Source organism: Lepidochelys kempii, chromosome 1, assembly GCF_965140265.1.
Source record: "Lepidochelys kempii isolate rLepKem1 chromosome 1, rLepKem1.hap2, whole genome shotgun sequence".
Taxonomy (NCBI): Eukaryota; Metazoa; Chordata; order Testudines; family Cheloniidae; genus Lepidochelys; species Lepidochelys kempii.
Genome location: NC_133256.1, coordinates 326,777,843 through 326,797,384, shown reverse-complemented (window position 1 = coordinate 326,797,384; position 19,542 = coordinate 326,777,843). Strand labels below are relative to the sequence as shown.

The 19,542-nt window shown below is 41.4% G+C and overlaps 1 protein-coding gene across 2 annotated transcripts in view; it reads right to left on the bottom strand.

The window, feature by feature from the left end:
- Positions 1–19,542, bottom strand: part of DNAJC2 (DnaJ heat shock protein family (Hsp40) member C2) — a 23,138-nt gene extending 3,596 nt beyond the window's left edge. The window contains exons 1-13 of one of the 2 annotated variants that reach the window (XM_073328533.1): positions 19,354–19,542; positions 17,457–17,647; positions 16,104–16,179; positions 12,874–12,972; positions 10,437–10,578; positions 8,632–8,712; positions 7,296–7,361; positions 3,879–3,970; positions 3,654–3,775; positions 1,969–2,118; positions 1,410–1,498; positions 1,254–1,323; positions 298–482 (exon numbers count right to left, since the gene is read on the bottom strand). In XM_073328533.1, the coding sequence (XP_073184634.1) occupies positions 298–482; positions 1,254–1,323; positions 1,410–1,498; positions 1,969–2,118; positions 3,654–3,775; positions 3,879–3,970; positions 7,296–7,361; positions 8,632–8,712; positions 10,437–10,578; positions 12,874–12,972; positions 16,104–16,179; positions 17,457–17,647; positions 19,354–19,510 (1,520 nt within the window). In that variant the 5' untranslated portion in view covers positions 19,511–19,542. The remainder of the gene's footprint in view (positions 1–297; positions 483–1,253; positions 1,324–1,409; positions 1,499–1,968; positions 2,119–3,653; positions 3,776–3,878; positions 3,971–7,295; positions 7,362–8,631; positions 8,713–10,436; positions 10,579–12,873; positions 12,973–16,103; positions 16,180–17,456; positions 17,648–19,353) is intronic. The other variant, XM_073328532.1, reaches the window with a different exon arrangement.

The following is a 19,542-nucleotide window of genomic DNA, read 5'->3' as shown; positions in this document are numbered from 1 at the left end:
TTAGCACTCTCATTTCTTTAAACCAAATATGCTACTTTACATCCACAGTAAGTGGAGTACAGAATGTTTCTATTAAATTGCACTGAGTTTGGGTTGGCCTGTTACTGACTAAGGTCTCTGCCCTGCACTGAGATAAAATGAAAGGATTCTCTAAAGCATACAGGGAGGGACATTGTAGGGGCCCTACAGCAAAATTTTGTTTCAGGTGCTCTGAAGTCTCACAAGGAATGCCACAAGTTGCAATTTTTTATTTTATTTTTTTTAATTGTCTTTTACATTTAAAACATGAAAAAGTACCTTGAGTTAGTCCCAGCGGGGAAGAGGTTCACAGCTTTAATCAATAACTGTAAGTCATCTTCTGACCAGTTTTTACTTCCACCTCCACCACCACTTGTTGACCTCTCTGAACTCTTCATCGCTTGGCGCAAACGAGCCTCTGCTTCTTCTCTTTCTCGCTTGATCTGTTCATTTATTTCTTCTATCTAGGTGAATAAAAATGTGCATCAATTAATTTTAACATTTTCTTCCACAAATCCAAAACTGAAGTCCCTTCTACATTTTCAGCTACTGGAATTGCTTCAGGGGTTCAACTTTCACTGGTTTTCTTATTCTGTACATCACACTTGGGGAAAGAGAGTCTACCTGTTCTACCATTACTTCCCCAGCAGATGACAGAGATATAGCTATATGCAGACATACTCATGGACACGTCAAAAAACTGATCCATAACGAGTGCAAACTCATTATGAAATTAAACTAGACACTTTTCCAATATTTGAGCAACAATATTGTAGGGGAAATCTAGACTGATTGCTGACTCTTGGTCATTAGCACAGAGCCTAGATTTTGTTTGCATACTGAAGATAAGCAAAGACCAGGCCATTTTCCCCAGAGTAATTCACTATTGCTGAGGAATATGAACTTCCTTATCTAAAATTTTATGGGATATTACACCAGTTACTGACTGTCATGATTAGGTACTGTACTAATCTAAAATGCATAAACTTTTACTCTGCTGGCACCAGCTCATTAGACTAACCCAGAACTATGCTATTTATTGTGGAAGCAGCAGCAAAGTCTCTTTTCTTTGTGTTATGAAACACAGGTCTTGGTGGCCATTCTTACCATGTAAAGAACTCAATCAAAGATGCATATCTTAAGTTAATATCCAACTTGTTTAGATGCTGTCAGACAGGTAAGCTTAGTTAATCTAAATATTTTCATTACATTGATTTGACACCATGTAGAATTACCTGTTTTTCTACAGCAGCCTTTCCTCCTTCCCTTGTCGTGGATGTAAGTGCTTCATTCAAGCATTGCAGGCTAAAAATAAATTGTTAAGTTATATTGGAGATCTAGTAGAGAGATGGATATCAAAATGTAGAGCAAAGAGGGTCAGGAAAATGTACCTTGCTAGTTCAAGACGATCACAAAGCTTTTCCACCTCTTCCATCATTTTAACACACTCTGCCTCATTATCAGAAAAGTAATTCCAGTTCTGAAAGCAGAAATACAGGTTTTCCATTGAAGGTATAGGACAATGAAATTCAAAGAGCATCTCAAAACACACACATTCCTCTGTTATTACTATAACTGTAGCTGAATAGCCTTAAAATAAATTGGATGTTTTTCATGTAACTGAAATTGGAGTATGGGTGTGTACTTTTATATTTTGCTTTTTAGTTGATAGTCTTCATAAAGCTACATTGGTTTGCCTTTACAGACCAAAGCATCTCTTCATGTTGTGAATCTGTATTAAAAAAATAAAATAAAAAAATCTATAATGACATTTATTCTGATACATGGAGAAAATACACTTTTACTTAATGGACACTATTTCCACCCTCCACCTTGATTTATAAGGATAAACATACATGAGTGATTTGGCATGAAAGGAAAAGTTCTGGTCTAACCGGGTGTGACAATTTCCTTAATACAGTCTATATTCAGCTACAGTGACATCTATACCTTGCATGTTGTTCTCAATTTTTGCCTTTCCTTCTTAATTGCTTTTTTCTGTATATCTTTTTCTTTTTTTGCCAGCAATGCTTGTTGTCTAACTTCTTCCTCTTCCTTCTCTTTAGCTAACCGTGCTGCTTCTAATTCTGCTTGTCTTTGCTGCAATCAAAGGGGAAAAAATTAGTAGGTCTTCTGGTGTAAGATGCACAAGATGTGCTACTTTAACAAGGTGAATAAAACTATCAGTACTTAAATGCTTGGAAGATTGACCATTGAAGAAATAAACAAAAGAATGTGCAAGCACAAACACACACACTGCCTGGCATTGATTAACAAATACCTCACTAGCACTGAAGATACCCAGTTTCTGAGGACTGGTCTACACTACTCAGTTAAGTCAACTTTAATAAGGTAGCTTATGTTGACCTAATTATGTCAGCATCTACACCATAGCCTTCCACCCACCGATGAAAGTGCCCTACTACACTGCCATAACAACTCCATCTCCACGAGAGGCATAAGACTTAGGTTGGTGTAGTTAGGGCGATCCATTATCTGTGTAGAAACAGTGTCCCTCACATCCACTGTTGGCTGTCTTGTCAATTTCACATCTCCTGTCATGAAATTCACAAGACAGCCGGGCAGCTAGAACCCAGCGGCCCCCATTCCTCTGGACAGCTGGACAGCTTGAGAAGCCCTGGCAGCTCCTCCCCTCACTCGGAGCCAGGGCTTCTGGATGAGCAGTAAAAATAACAAGGCTGCCTGGCTCCTGCAGTAGGAGGGGGAGAGCCAAGGCAGCTGGACCCCGCTCCCTGGGGGTGAGAAGCCTCAGGTGCCTTCCCCAACTCCTGGCAGGGAATGGGGAGTAAAGGGGGGGAAGCCCATTGGGAGCCTGTGGGGCAACCAGGCTCCCGGCAGGGAGCTGTCAGCAGAGCTGAGAAACTGGATTCTCAGCTCCCCACACTGCCCTTCTCAGGTTGGTGGAAGCGCTCCTGGTGAGGATCTGCCCCACTGACCCAAGGAGGGTAGTGTGAACACGAACAACTGCAGATTTACGTTTTAGAAGAAATCTTATTCCTGTTCCAGGACCAGTCCTTAGAAAAATCTAATGGTTCTTTAAGCATTTGTACTGCTCTTCTGAGGTGCTATTGCTGGCGGACTGCAAAATAGGATTTTTAATATCATACCATTTGGATTAGCATCTTTTACTTCCCAACCTCTTCAATCACACTAAGATTTTAGCAGCAGCTATCTCACAGATTGCTAGCATTAGCAAGTGCATGCTGCTGCTCATCTTCAAAGGGATTTACACATAATGACCAATCAGTCCATAGAGCACTCCCATAAAGTAAGCAATTATTTCAATTTACAGAGGGGCAACTAAGCCACAAATGTTAACGGGACTTTCTTGAGGCAATAAAGAAAGTCTGCACTGAACAGGGATTTGATTTTAGAAGTTCCTGGCTGCCAGGGCTGTGTTCTGCCCACATCTTACTCTCAGTCTTAAAAGGGTCACTGGTCATTCAATATAGCAGTGCCTTTTTGGCACTAGAACAAGACGGAAAATAGCAAGTCTCAGGCCTCGGTGTAATTTTCAGTGTGTGGCCTCTATCAGATCTGGAAGCTGAAGCAGGCGATCAGATACATTTAAGTCTCGGAGTTTCTCAACCCATATAAATAATTTACAAACTTACTCTTTCTTTGGCTTCCTGTTCTTTTCGTTTTGCTTCTACCTTTGCTTTCTTTTCTGCTTCTTTCTTTGCCTTTTCTTCTTCCTTGAATTTCTTTATTCTAGGATCACAGCTGTATGCAGTGTCTAGCAGAGGAAACAAAGCATTGTGTCCATGAAAGGGGACACTAAACGTTTTCACTGCTAGTTATCAAACGCCTCTTCTTAAAAAGGCAGAATTTATACTTACCAACTAATGTCCTTATCCTGTTCATCTCTTCTTTTTTCCTCAGTGCTCTGGCTGCTCTGTTCTGTTTTTCTATCCACCTCCTCTCATCTCGACTACAAATTGGAAGGCATGGTGTTAGTTCAGCTCTGCCAATCACCAGCATTGTTAATGGTCTGTCAGGAATTCCATTACAAGAACCAATTTGCAGACGTTTCACATTTCAACTGTAGTAAAAGCAGACTTAAAAGCGTAAGCTGTTGGCCCACAAAGCTCAAGTGCAAACCCCAAACCCTTGCACAACAGCTCAACCACACTACATAGTCTAACATAAAAGACAGTTCAGCAATCATAGGCTCATAGAAGTGAAGGACTGGAAAGGACCTCAATAGGTCACCTAGTCTAGGCCCCTGCATTCAAGGAAGGACTAACTAGACCATTCCTGACAGGTGTTTGTCTAACCTGTTCTTAAAAACCTCCACCGATGGAGATTCTACAGTCTCCCTAGGCAATTTATTCTAGTGCTTAACCATCCTGACAGTTAGGAAGTTTTTCCTAATGTCCAACCTAAACCTCCCTTGCTGCAATTTATGCCCATTGCTTCTTGTCCTATCCTCAGGGGTTAAGGAGAACCATTTTTCACCTCCTTGTAACAGCCTTATATGTACTTGAAAACTATTATGTTCCCCCTCAGTCTTCTGTTCTCCAGACTAAACAAAAACAGTTTTTTCACTCATTCCTCACAGGCCATGTTTTCTAGACCTTTAATCATCATCATCATTTTGGCTCTCTTCTGGACTTTCTCCAATTTGTCCATATCTTTCCTGAAATGTGGCACCTAGAACTGGATACATCTTATCAGATGGAGTACTTCTCATGTATTGCTTACAACACTCCTGCTTATATGTCCCAGAATGATGTTTTGGTTTTTTGAAACAATGTTACACTGCTGACTCATATTTAACTTGTGAATCCACTATACCTCCAGATCCTTTCCACAGTACTCCTTCCTAGGCAGTCATTTACCATTTTGTATATGGGCAATTGTTTGTTCCTTCCTAAACTTTGCATTTGTCCTTTATTGAATTTCACCCTATTTATTTCAGACCATTTCTGCAGTCCAGATGATTTTAAATTGTAATCCTATCTTCCAGAGCACTTGCAACCCCTCCCAGCCTGGTATCATCCACAAACTATATACATGTACTCTCTATGCCATTATCTAAATTTTTTATGAAGCTATTGAACAGAACCAGGACCAGGACTGATCCCTGTGGGACCCCACTCAATATCCTCTTTCAACTTGACTGTGAACCACTGATAACTACTGTATAGGAACAGTTTTCCCAACCAGATATACACCTATATTATAGTTAGGGCTCCGTATCTGTCACAGAGGTTGTGGAAGTAACAGATTTCGTGACTTTCTGCAACCTCTGTGACATCTGCAGTGGCTGGTGTGGCCGACCCCAGGGCCAGCTGCTCAGACTGCCCCAGGAACAGCCGCACCGGCCGCTGCTAGACTGTCTCCGCATCCAGCCGCTCGGGCAGCCCCACAGCTAGCTGCACCAGCCTTTGCTCAGGTGGCCCCAGGTAGCTGGCCCGGGGACTGCCTGAGCAATGGCTGGTGTGGCTGGCCCTGGGGACCACCTGAGCATGTTGCCACTTCCAGGGAGCCGCCTAGAGCCTTCACCCTCTGTTGATACTCGCACCTTCTTGTCAACTGTTGTGAATGGGCCACATCCACCATGACTGAATTGGCCTTGTTAGCACTACAAAAAGTAATCTCCCCTCTGTTGATATTCACCCCTTCTTGTCAATTGTTGGAAATGGGCCACATCTACCCTAACTGAATTGGCCTCGTTAGCACTGACCCCCCACTCGGTAAAGCAACTCCCATCTTTTCATGTGCTGTGTATTTATACCTGCCTACTGTATTTTCCACTCCATGCATCTGATGAGGTGGGTTATAGCCCATGAAAGCTTATGCCCAAATAAATTTGTTAGTGACTAAGGTGCCACAAAGACTCCTCGTTTCTTTTTGTTGTTTTTTTTGCTGATATAGACTAACACAGTTACCCCTCTGAAACCTATTTCATTTTTTGACAAGTTTACAAGTTTGGTTGATAAAGGTGACTGTGTAAATATAATAGAGACAAGGTGGGTAAGGTAATATACTTAGACTTTTGTAAGGCAATTGACTTAGTACAGTACAATGTTCTGACTAAAAATATAGCACTATACAATATTAAAGCACACTTTAAATGGATTAAGAACTAAATAACTCAGTGATCTCAAAAATTAGTAATCAATGAAGAATCATCATCAAATGGGGGTGCTTCTAGTGGGGTTTCGCAGGGATCGGTCATAGGCCAGACACTATTAAACATTTTCATCAATGCTCAGGAAGCAAATATAAAATCAGTGCTGATAAAATTTATGAATGACACAAAGATTGGTGGAATGGTTATTAAGGATTAGGGTAGGGCAGTCATACAGAATGATGTGAATGCCTTCACATCAAGACTGGATGCCTTTCTGGAAGATACGCTTTAGCCAAACACAAATTACTGGGCTCAATACAAGAGTAAGTCGGTAAAATTTAATGGCCTGCGATATATAGGAGATCAGACTATATGATCTAAGAGTCCCTTCTAGCCTTAAACTCTGTGAATCTATGAATTACAACTACAGGAAGGTTAAAGAAGGTAGAATGTAATTAACAATTGGCATTTGGTCAGGACAATTCAGTAATATCACTACTCCTGTGAATGTCATGGGATCTTTAAAAAAAAGGAGTACTTGTGGCACCTTAGAGACTAACCAATTTATTTTATAAATTTTATAATTTTATAATAAATTGGTTAGTCTCTAAGATGCCAGAAGTCCTCCTTTTCTTTTTTGCGAATACAGACTAACACGGCTGCTACTCTGAAACATGGGATCTTTAGTGGCATCAAGATGCCAACAGCTTGCTGTCTAAATACAAACAGTATTACTTCCATCCTCAGAGCAGAGTATTAAATCAGTGCTGATTCAGAGAGGAGAGTGATACCTACTGAATCATCACTACCACCCTTGCCCAGTTCTGCTTTTGAGCTCTGTTGAGATCAGAGCTTGAAGTTACACAAATGTACAAGAAATAAACACTTGACACCAGAAGATCTCAGAGCACTTCATAAACACACCTGTGACGTAGGCAAGAATTATTCCCATTTTACCAATGAGGAAACAGAGACACAGAGTGTGACTTGTCCAAGATCACACAGCAAGCCTATGGCAGAGCCTGGAATAAAACTCAGAACTCCTCACTTCCAGTCCCACACTCTAATAACTAGACTCTCCTTCCTTCCTTCCCCTGATTTACAGCCTAACTACAAGGTGAAAAGTCTTGCTGTAATAATCAGTTAGTCCCTTATCAAAGACTTTTTACTTACATACCATTCTGCTTTTTCTTTTTCTTCTTCATCTAAATAAGAAAACTCTCTCCAAGAATCAAAATTATACCTATAGTAAATGCAAAATTAAAACAATGCAGGTGAGAGACACAATTTCTGATAAAATAAAAAGATAAAGCCATTTTTAAAATGTCTGCATTTTTAATGCTAGGTTTTAGTATAGTTAGACCAACATTGTTGCCTTCTGTCAACTTGCCAAATTCAAGAAAAGCTATTTGTAAATATTATAGAAATAAAAGCTGTCAGTCCAGTTGCGAAGCATTGTTTTTAAATTTGTTTAAATGTATTGTAGCTGTTTACTTAGATGCCAGAGACCCTCTGAGTTAACTAGCGTCTGTGGTTTTCTTAAGTCTTCTTCCATTTATAGAAACTGCCTATCCACCCAGTCTTATGTCAATGTTTTAGCCTTTGTTTTATGAAGAAAACACTAGTTGTAGCAGAGTATTTGTTCTTAGTAATATCTCTCTATTGTGCCTTTCAATCAAAGATCTCAAAGCAATTGGTAAGCAAACAATTATCATTATCCCTGTTTTACAGAGAGGAAGTTCAAGGCCACACAGGGAATCTTGGCAAAGCCAGAAATAGAAGCCAGGTCTCCTTACACTGGGGTCTTTGCTTTAGCAACGAGACATCCCTTCCCCTGCTGAAGTGTCATACACAAACTGACAAAGAGTAAAGATGAAAGCAACCTAGAAATGAAGTACTAGATTTATTTCACCTAGAACAGAGGACAGAAGAAGAAATCATTGGATGTTCACATCAGGGGAACAGGTTAGGGGAAAGACACAGAGTTGACTGTGTATAAACTGACTGGTACTGCAATTTGTTACTTTTTTTTCAAGTGCCAGTCAACTTTAGCTCAAACTAGATTACAGGGTGTATGTTGCAAATTGCTGTTAATTAATCCTTTCTACAAATCTGACTCAGCATTACTTCTTGAAATTGTTATTACAGAGCCAGTGTGTGTAAGCGGGGTGGCTCTCCCTCGAAGAGCACAGGGTGGAGTTGCCTGTAGTAATTCACAGACTGGATTTTCTAGGGGTGGGAAGGTAGCCTCGTCTCCACATTCATTCAAACCCTGGCCATTCTGGTCAGATTGCCAACAAGGGTGCCAAATGTGTGGTGGTTTTATGTGGAAGACATATTAACTATGAACTAGAGTGAAACCAATTCATTTCATATAAGGCATCAAAGAGCCACTGGGTCACTTTAGACCACTACTAGCCCAGAGGAGACTTCAACCAAGGATGAACATCCACTATACTACATTTTTAAAGTGACAGTACCTTATCTATAAACCGAAGCGTTAACTTACTTACCAGAATGAATAAAATGCATCCACATCTTCAAATGAAGAGTTCATGTCCCCCAGTTTAGGAACATTTTTCTTATTTGACCATCTGTAACAATGAACTGAACCTTGTTTAAAATGAAAGTTGTAAAGGCCGTAAAACTGAGTCATATAGAATACAAGTGAATTAAACTGAGTCTAGGTTCCTATTTGCTAGTTAACTATTACATGGGTTTTTTTGGAATACACATAGAGACAGTGTCACAATGCAACAGCAACCTTGCAGAGAGAAGCAACTGATTAATAAGCCAACAAAGGAAATCACCAGCTATGCTTAAATTCTGGGCGAAAGGGAAGCGTGTCACTCTGCTGAGAGAATGAGGAGGTGCGACACCAGCTACAACAGTGCCATGCAAACGCCTTTTCTCACTTTTAGGTGACACTGTAATTAAGAAGCAAGCAGCATTATCTCCTGTAAATGTAAACAAAGTTGTTTCTCTTAGCGATTGACTGAACAAGAAGGAGGACTGAATGGTCTTGTAGGCTCTGAAGTTTTACATGGTTTTGTTTTTGAGTGCAGTTATGTAACAGAAAACCCTACATTTGTAAGTTGCACTTTCATGATAAAGAGATTGCACTACAGTACTTGAATGAGGTGAATTGAAAAATACTATTTCATTTATCAATTTTACAATGCAAATATTTGTTATAAAAAATAAAGTGAGCACTGCATACTTTGTATTCTGTGCTGTAACTGAAATCGATATATTTGAAAATGTAGAAAAACATCCAAAAATATTTAATAAATTTCACTTGGTATTCTATTGCTTAACAATGCAATTAATCAAAATTAATTTTTTTAATTAATTGTGGGAGTTAACTGCGATTGATCAACAGCCCTAATTGCAATCTCATGCAATATATTTGGGGACCACAGTGTATTAAATTTATGTATCACTATGGGCCAGGGATTATACACAATTTCAGGAGGGAGGCTTACCACAACTCCTCCAGGAACCAAAAACAGTGGGGGCTGATTAAGGCAAATCACTCAGGTTGTAAACACTTCAAGATAGATACAACCCCCTGGTAGAATTGCATATACTGGTTCAAATTAAGTTTTCCAGAGACCAACAAACAAAGAAAGGACTTTTGATAGAAAAAGGCTGTGTTTATACTGACTCAGGGCCTTCTTTCTGATCCAAACAGACAATACCTTATACCCAAAAGAGGCCCCAACCTTTGTGGAAGTGTTGGAAAGACTTTGGCCTATGAGGGCCCCATAAGACCGATGGGTGACTCTTGCTTTGTTTAGTCTGTATTTAAATCTGTTTATTATTTTTTATATACTTTCTCTGTAATGCTTTTACCATAACAATAAATGTGCTTACTTAGAAAGAGCTCTATGGTATCTTGTCACTGCTGGCAATAATACACTGTTCATAGCCCTCAGAAAGAAGAGAAAAGAAAAGCACAGGTGCTGGCTTTCAAGCAGACTGGTTTGCTGGGGATATCAGTGTAAGGCAGGGAACTGTTCAGCCTTAAAACCCTGGTCAAGAGGGAGAGAGACGGGGGTCTCCACCCGAGAAGTGACGGCTGGGAGATGGAAACCTTAAGTTGGTTCCCTTGAGGAAACCACGGAGGAGGAATACAGGAGCCGTTATCCTGAGACATAATTATAATAAACTCTTGCTAAATTGTTATGCTTCCTAGCCACACTTAAAATCTTGGGGAAAGAACCCACTAGTTACAAACATAATGCCATATGGAACTGCAAATGGCCAATTCCCATGCAATGGTGATGGGAGCCTGAATGACTGTGACATAGCTCACCTGGCATTCCTTTCAAAAACTGGTGAAAACACTTCAAAGAAATTTTCCTTTGCTTCACTTTTAGAAGGTACAGAGTTATCAAAAGTAGGATCTATGCTGTTAAATGCTCGTCTCTTCACAGGATCAGACAAAATTTCATAAGCTGGAGAAAAAAGGTTAAAGGCCATAAAACACCAGGTTGGAGATGAAGGTACATACAGGAGCTTCTTGGAGGAAATGTTATAGATAAAATTCTGAACATTTAACAACAAAAAAATCACCATACTTTAGACCTCTGTGCTTCTAACATTTTTGTTGTTGTGATTGCAAGAACTTTGCTGTCAGCTCCTGCAAATGGTGAATAACAAAACACTGAAAAGGAGGAAAAAGCTTATAAAAAATAGCCAACAAATTGAACCCTTAAAGTACAGCTATAAATGGCAAAACTAATTATATGTTAAACGAACTGTGTAATGATAAACTCAGTCCAGTGCACTGGGAGTTCAGGTGAATCTCCGTTAGGCCTCAATTCTGCAACCACATCCATGTAGACAGGCCCTTGTGCCTGTGTGGTGCCCCATGGACTTCCCTAGGAATTGCCTGTGTGATTCTGATTACAGGATCAGAGGCAATAACAAGAGCTATTGACCGGAGTACTTATGTCTTCTGCTGCAAGTGTGTCACTGAGACTTCAAAATGGAGCATAAAGCAGCATTCTAACATGGCCATTAAAATCTAGGGGGTCATTCATTTTGCAGCTTATGTAGACAGGGGCTTGGAGCATCCCTCCATTCTACCCCACAGCCTTCCTACATGCCACCCTCTCATCCCCCTCCATTTTAGGGACTACCCGCAACTGCCCCACCACTTCCTTATGCCTGGGGCCATGTGTCTCCCTCTTGTTCCCCCCCAACCATTTCCCTCATCCCTGCAGCCTACATTGTATTCCCTCCTGTCAGAGTCTGTGTGCCCCCCCTCCTCTGTCCACTCTTCTCCCAGCTTCCACACCCATCAGCCCAGCTCCCCTGCTCCACGTCCCTGCTTCCCTCATCACCATCTACCCCCACTCCTATTCCCTTTGGCTCCCTGCTTTGTCACCCCACCACCACCACCACTCACCCCCAGGTCCCTTCTTCATTTCCCCCTTCCCCACAGGTCCCCACTTCTCCCACAGACACTGCCCTATCCCTGTGGCCTCTGCTCCCCGCCCCACCCTTTGGTCCTGCTTCTGCTCTACAAACCCTCCCTCTTAGGCTTTGTTATTTCTACTAGACTGCAAGATATGGACAATCTCCCCATACAGCAGCACCACGCTGTCTGGGACTGTAGTTTCCCCCTGAATCAGGCTTTTCCAGTATTCCATTTTGCACCAAAATCAGTAGAGTCATATTGCTGCATGGGAAACAATGTTCCTATCCCACAAAAAATTCTGAGATGTCAGAAATTTTTCCCCATCTCAAACTGGGATGAGAAATCAAAACTTCAATAAGTTTTCACAATCAAAAAAAAAAAAATCACTTGAGGTCAAAACATTTTGTTAGGTAATTCTTAAAGTTTCATTTGAATTTTGACATTTAACAGAAGTTTGTACTGTAATTAACTTAAATTTCAAAATGAAAGTTATTTTGAACCAGAAAAACAAGATTTTTTGTTTTCAAAATGGGATGTTCATGACATTTCAAAACTTTTTTCAAAATTTTCAAGTACAGAAATTTGTCAGGACTGATTCTTTCCCGTGAAGAGTTTCAGATTTAGTGAATTGGCATTTTTTGACTAAAAACATTTTGCTGAAAAACTCCTGACCAGCTTGACAAGGTTATGCCTATTAATGCCTAGACTATTCCCTGGAAGTTTTGAATTGATCAGATGCCGTATTCCAAAGTTATCTATCATGTTATAGACACAGAAATACTATTGAACTGAGTACAAGACCTTGCTTTGCTTGACAACTATGGGTAATAGATAACAGTGTCTGCTGACTTGAGCTAGGGTATTGGCTTCTTTAGCTCAGCTGGCAGAGCAGATGCACGAGAAGTCAGGTCCTAGTACTGCTAGTGACTTCTCCCCTTTAAATTGGTCTATTACCTTGCATAGTAGTATGCCAGTTTATTTTAGGAGATTCATGGCTACTTTTATTGGTTCATGTTAGTATATACTGCTATAAGAATCTACTTTAACTGCCTTCTCCTATCACTTCGCATGAAATGGGAAATTGATGCTCTGTAGGTCAGCTGTGAAATAAGAGGAGCTATTCTAGAATTGTTTCCAACAGAAGGAAAGCTATTTTAATTTGATTCTACTTCTTGAAACAACTTGATAAAATGGTAAACTACATTTTTTCTGGTTTTACAGCTAACGATCAAACTGTGCAAAGAGGAAGAACTACAGTTAAAGCACTGTAAAAATACTTCACATCAGATTAAACGAGCACTGTTACATTTTCCTCCAACTCTCTTACCTTTAGTTATACAGGTAAAATAGTCATTGTCACCTTCACCTATCTGCTCCCCTGCAGCTTTTCGCTTGTCTGGATGATGTTTCAAAACCATGGCTTTATCTAGCAACAAATAAGTTGAGTTCAGACACGTTACACCACCTACGTTTCACTTTGTAATTAGGAAAATAAACAAAACAGCACCGTAGTCACGATCTGCATTTCTTTATTCAGATTTTTTTTTTAAGTATCAGAAAGGAAACCAAAATGAGAAAATAGACCCTCCTGAATATAATAATATCACTGAAAATTAGAATTTAGTGTTAGTTAAAAAATGTTTAGTATCCATCCTATGCCAGGACACAAAATAATAATAACTACAGACTATCTTTACCTCTCTCTTTCCAATCAATTGGAACCAGCACCACTTTCTCTGGGACTTCTAACATTCCAAACCCCTGGCATCTTCCAAATGATTGCAGCCCTAAACCTGCAATGAGTACTGCAGGGGCACAGGGGTCTGCATGGAATAACTTGCAGGACTGGGCTCTTACTGACTACAGAGGAAAAACTATAAAACAAACTTTGTACAAAGTGCTGTCAAATGCAAAAAAATCAAAAACTGCTAAAATAAATACAAAAATTCTTTAATTTACAATATTAGGTTTTATTTGTAACTAGAGTAGGTAAAAATAATTTAGACAGAATGTGACTTTTAAACCAACGGTGCCCCTTAATAGGAGTCTCATTGCAGAACTTTACAGATTCAGTTTTTAAGGAAAATAACTAAGGCCACGATCCTGAAAAGACTTAGGTATATGCTTAATTTTATTCACAGTGCATGAAGTTGAGCATGTGTGCCAGCCTTTTCAGGATCAAGGCCTAAACTGAGAGAGCACTAAATTCTAAGTTGTGTCTTTCACATACGAAATATTTACTGAAGTTGAAGACCAAAGGACTGTAGTGGAGACTTCCAGGAGGAAACCGTATTTAGTTACTTTAACAGCTCTGCTACAAGCTCTAGCTGCAGCCTCCCTTCAGTGGTAGAACTCTGCAGCATTCAAAGTTGTACTGGAACCAGCCCAGGAAATGCATTTTACCCCATTTATCAGATATATGAAGCAGTACTGGAGTGATTACATAAATCTACGGCTTGTGAAAGGAACCAGATTAAAGCCTCTAATTCACAGAACAGGAACAGTGCATGACTCAAGAGTGAAAGCTCTCTCATTTTCAATCCAATATGCCCTAACTCTGTTTTGATAGGACCACCTCTGAGGAGAGGGTATTGCAGGCTCCTTGGACTATTTAGTCCTTGGCCTTTCTGTCAAAACAGCTAATGGTAATTAGCGTTAATTGGGATGGTGGTTCACGTAATGTGAACATAACCACTGCGAACATAACTAACATTTACACTCATGAGTAGGGCTGGCTCAGGGCACCAGCGAATCAAGCAGGTGCTTGGGGCGGCACATTTCTAGGGGCGGCATTCCGGAGCCCCCTAGAAATGTGCCCCCGCTAGAAATGTGCCCCCGCTGCCCCAGCTTGCCTCCGCTCCACCTGCTCCCCTCAGTGCACCGCCGCCACTTGGCTTCTCTTCCCTCCCTCCCAGGCTTGCCACATGCGAAACAGCTCTTTCGCGCAGCAAGCCTGGCAGGGAGGGAGGAAGGAGAAGCCGAGTGGCGGCGCGCTCAGGGAAGGCGGCGGTGGTGGTGAGCTGGGACGGGGAGCGGTTCCTCTACCCGCCCCCGTCACTTCTTGCGCTTCCCCCCACCCTCGCTCACCTCCACTCCGCCTGCTCCCCTGAACGCGCCGCCTCTCCCTCGCCTGAGAGGGATGGTGGAGAAGTGGAGTGGTGGCGCGTTCAGGGGAGCAGGCAGAGCGGAGGTGAGCTAGGACGGCAGGTTGTGGGGGAGAGCCGCAGGAAGCAATTGGGGGGGAAAATGCGGCACGCCTGGGGGAGGAGGCGGGGATTTGGGGAAGGGGTTGGGAAGGGGCGGAGCCGGGGGCATGGGGGGGAGGGGGGGCACGAAAAAAAACCGGGGGCGGCCAAAAAATTTTTTGCTTGGGGCAGCAAAAATCCTAGAGCTGGCCCTGTTCAGGAGTAAATTGTCTTAACCCACATGAGACAATGAGTTTATTCACATGCATAAGTGTTTGCAGGATCTACCCCTAAATCCATCAATTTATTTCACAAAGGTCATTAACTAGTTATCATAACAGTTTTAAATACTGTTCAGCTAAATATTTTACAATTTGTCCTGCAAAGTTCTCTCTTTACTATATTACTTTAAAGCACTAATTACAATTTTAGAGTATGACAGATACTGCTTTTTAAATTGCTAAATGTATAAATGCCATAAAACATCCCAGAACATGGACTTGTACAGATTAATCACACTTCATGCCTTATGATATGTTTGTGTCATGTCACTAAGCAGCGTAACTGCTTGTCTTATTGCTTAATTAACTGTAATATTAAGAAGACTGTAACATCAGTTTAGCATATGAGAATTTAAAGGTTGTTAACTACATTGCTCTATCCCTGAGACCCAGACCTCAGGAACCAAACACTTTTTGAGCTGACAACACAGTAAACACCCCTTTTATGTTCAAATCAGGGAAAAGCAAACTTCTCAATAATCTAAATTATCACAAAATCAAATAATATGTAACAGAACTTTTGATTACATGCTACTTCAGTAGTTACAGCCTTATTCCTATGTGACATTAATTTAAACGACTGGAATAATAAGAGCAGTAACTAGATTTTTCTGATAACATTCAGTAATTAAACAAACAGTTAACCAGTGTTACAATGTAGGTACTCATAAATAGGCTTCAAAGGTAAGATCCTCCCCCCCATTCAGCTGAAGTGGACCAGATCTTGTTTCTCTAAGTGCTATTCTCTCAGCTAGGCTGATTATGTCTTTTTGAGTCTGCAGAGTGAGTTGGATTATATTGTCAAGGTTGTCTCTGAAAAGCAAGGCTAGATCAGAAAGCTGAGAGTCTGAAGATTTCTGTCTGAGGTGTTTGGAATTCACTAAACTTTCAGACCTGCAGGTTTTAGATGTCTGAGATGAATGAAAAAGTCGGTAAGTGAAACAAATTCAGCTTTACAGTGAGCACTCTGAAGTGAAATGAATATACTCTTGGTCCTTAAAGTGTACATATTTGTATTTACAATATGGAATTGTATACACAAGATAAAAAACTCTGTTCTAACATGACTAATAAGAAATGCAATTACTTACGGGCTGCTTTGATTTGTTTCTGAGCGGCCCTGTATCTTGTGTGTCCTAGTCCAAGAACTGCATAGTGATCCTGATTCTGATAAAGAAATATAAACATTAATAACCATAGCTACCTGTAATCTAGTAGAATTCTCTTATGGATTTTAAAAGCAAGACCACATATGCAGACCAATATAATTATTTGAAAGGTTTCTTTCCATAGCTTCTTTCGTGAGGAGCAGAGAGAGGCAGCAATCTCCTCTCTGTGTGTAAATATTAGAAAAAGGCAATTTGAACAATTCTCCCACAGACTATAGCAATTTCTAACTACAAATTGAGTAGTTACAAAATAAGCCATTGTTATAAAAATGCATCCAGCTTAACACAAATTCATATAGCTATAGGATTTTACAAAACACAGATGAGTGCGTACCTCAATTTGTCAAGAAATGTTATGTTGAAAAGGTGCCTGGATTCCCCAGAAGAAGAAAAACGACATTTTCTTACTGAGTGCCACTTGATTTTAGTGGGTTTAGGACTGGATCTCAAGCCAATCAGTTCACTAATTGCACACCCAGTTAAGCAGGAAATAGAGCGTCAAGGCTAAGAGCTCCTTCTGATGTGCATTTATTAGGGTGTGTCTACATTAGAAATGCTACAGCAGCACAGTTGCGTCATGGTAGTATAGTGACTACAGCGACAGAAGAGGTTCTTCTGTCACTGAAGTATAGCCACCTTTCTGAGAAGTGGTTGCTAGGTTGATGGAAGAAGTCTTCATTTGACTTAGGAGTGTCTACACTGGGGCTTAGGTCAGTATATTTACATTGCGCAGGGCTTGAAAGTTTTTACAGCCGTGAGCGATCTAGTTAAGCCAACCTAATAATGTAGTATGAACCAGGCCTCAGTCTATTTAATAGGTAAGTTACTGACACTTTGTAAAACTGTCCTCATTTAGGTTATGTTTACACTTAAACTGTTGCATTTGCATTGCTGTAGTACGTCAGTGTAGTCACTACCTACACCGACAGGAGGGGTTCTCCTGTCAGTGCAGGTAATCCACCTCCCTGAGAGGTGGCAAGTAGGTCAATGGAATAATTCTTCCGTCAACCCAGCACTGTCTAAACTAGTGGTTAGGTCAGCATAGTTACATCTCTTAGTGGTTTGGATTATTCACGCCTCTGGGAGACATAGCTATGCTGATGTAAGTTCCCAGGCCTGAGTCACCTGACTACCTGTGGAATACAAAAAGGAAGCTATAAGGCTAAAGAACTTGGAAAATCCAGATGAGAAAAGGAAAAGGAACAAGTATTTAGATAAATTTGTGGTGATGCTTCTAGCAAAAGAACTAACTCAATGTTCCCGTTAGTTGTATACCTTCCAGTCCTTTGGATCAAGTGTTTTTAACATAGGAAATTCCTCAAGCTGCAATTCTTCATCCCCTGACTCTTCAGAGAGCTCTTTCTCATCCTCCAGTTCCTGGAAAGAGGCAGAAACATTTATGTTTCGCCTCTTAATAAATGCTTCAAACCATCTTCCCACAGGTTCAACTTGACAGAGCACAGAAGCTGTAAACAAAAGTGTAAGAGAAACTTAGCTTCATTCTGGTTTAGAATTTTCTTTCCATCCTGAATCCAGAATTATTTCACCAAATGTCTAATCAGGTACCACAGCCAGGAGACATTTTAATTTACATTTAATAAAACTTGTATCAAAGGTTGTATCAACTTGCAAAATAGTCCACTACTTTGTTTATGCCAAGTACGTTATTGTGTTTTCAAATGTTGAAATGTCATCAAATTAAAAGGACATGTCTATTTTTAAACAACATTCTTTCCTTTTTCATGAAGGGGGGGGGTTTGCTAGTAGTAAAATACTGAAGTTTAGATTAACTCTTATCATTTATGTTGTTAACTCTTTACACATAACTCCCTTGTGACAATGAAATCAGATTGGTTAACTTCACACTCTGGCCCTCACTGTCATAATAATGCAGTATTTGCATTAAAACCACTAAAGGGTAATGTTCAAATACAACAAAACCAAATAAAATAGGGCACTTCATGAGCTAAATGCTTTTCTATGTATATAACATAGCTTTTCAAAATCTTCATTTTAAGCCTCAACTATATAATAGTGACTTTTAAATCCTCTTCTTTCTTTTAGACATTAAATTGCTCAGAATTAAACAGATAAAGGCTCTGATCCAGAAAATACTTAAACATGTGCTTAGTTTTGGATTTCAGTGGGATTACTTGCAGAAGTAAAGTTAAATGTGTGTAACTGTTTGCAGGATCATGTCCTAAAGTCAGCCAGCAAACAAAAGCATTCCTCATCCCATAAAAGCAATAGCTATGAGAAATGGGAGGGCTGCTTACTGTGCAGCATGCCCAAATTAAACTACCAGTTTAAATACTCGCTTTTGACTATCTTAAAATACTGTATTAGATGTTCTATGTACAGTATTTCACTACTTATTCATTAATTCCCTAAAAATACCAATGGTTTGGCACTGACAGCACATATTTAAGTTTAGCAGTGTCCTGCTTCCCGTTAAAGGAGTGGCTTGGACAATCATTGCTTAAAATCTAGCACAGTCAGTCTAATAGGACTTTTCCAAAAACAGAACCCTATGCTTGCTGCAAGTTTGTTACAGTTGTAAGAACCCTAAAAATCACCCTTGCCCCTTAAGGATCCTACAATTGTTTACATGAAGTCAAAGGCAATAAAGTGAAGCGCATGCCTAAGTGTCTGCAGGATGGTGGCCGCAGGTGGTAGCATATCTCAGGATGGAGGAGTCTGTGTGTGTTGGAGGACGGGGCATGTGTCTGGCTGGCACCCGGGGCATCTGAGTGCTGGACTGTGCTTGGCGCTGTACACGGACACAGTCCTGTCCCAAGGATTTCTACATTTCGCGGAGGTACGGATACCGTGGCTCGGACAAGCGGAGCTGTGGGCGCTCCGGGTACAGCTGCTGGGCGCGGGGCGTAACCCAAGCAGCGGCTCAGTCACACACAGGGTCCCCCGGAGCCGCAGGCGTGGAGCCGGCGGGCGTGGGCAGGGAGCTGCCAGGGAAAGCCGGAGCGGTGCCGCACGGTCACTCCCCGGCCCGAGCCCCCCGGCGGCGGGACCCGGCGCTGCGCCGCTGGCCGGGAACGCGGAAGATGACGCGAGGCGGGGGCCCCCCGCTCCTTCCGGCAGGTCCGGGGCGGGGGGAGGCCGGGGCAGCGGCGGGGGCGGTGCCCGTGGGGAGCGGGGCAGGGAAGGCACCTACCCGCGGACAGGGCTCTGGTGACTGCGGTGACCTGCCCGTCCTCTGCCCCCCTCAGCATCGTGGCGGGCGGGCGGGCGGGGGCTGCTCCCAGCTGCGCCCGGGCCGGAGGCTCCGAACTCGCTCGCACCCTCTCGGTAGTTGCCAGGAGCCGGCGCATGGAGAGATACCCGGCAACCACTTCCGGGTCCC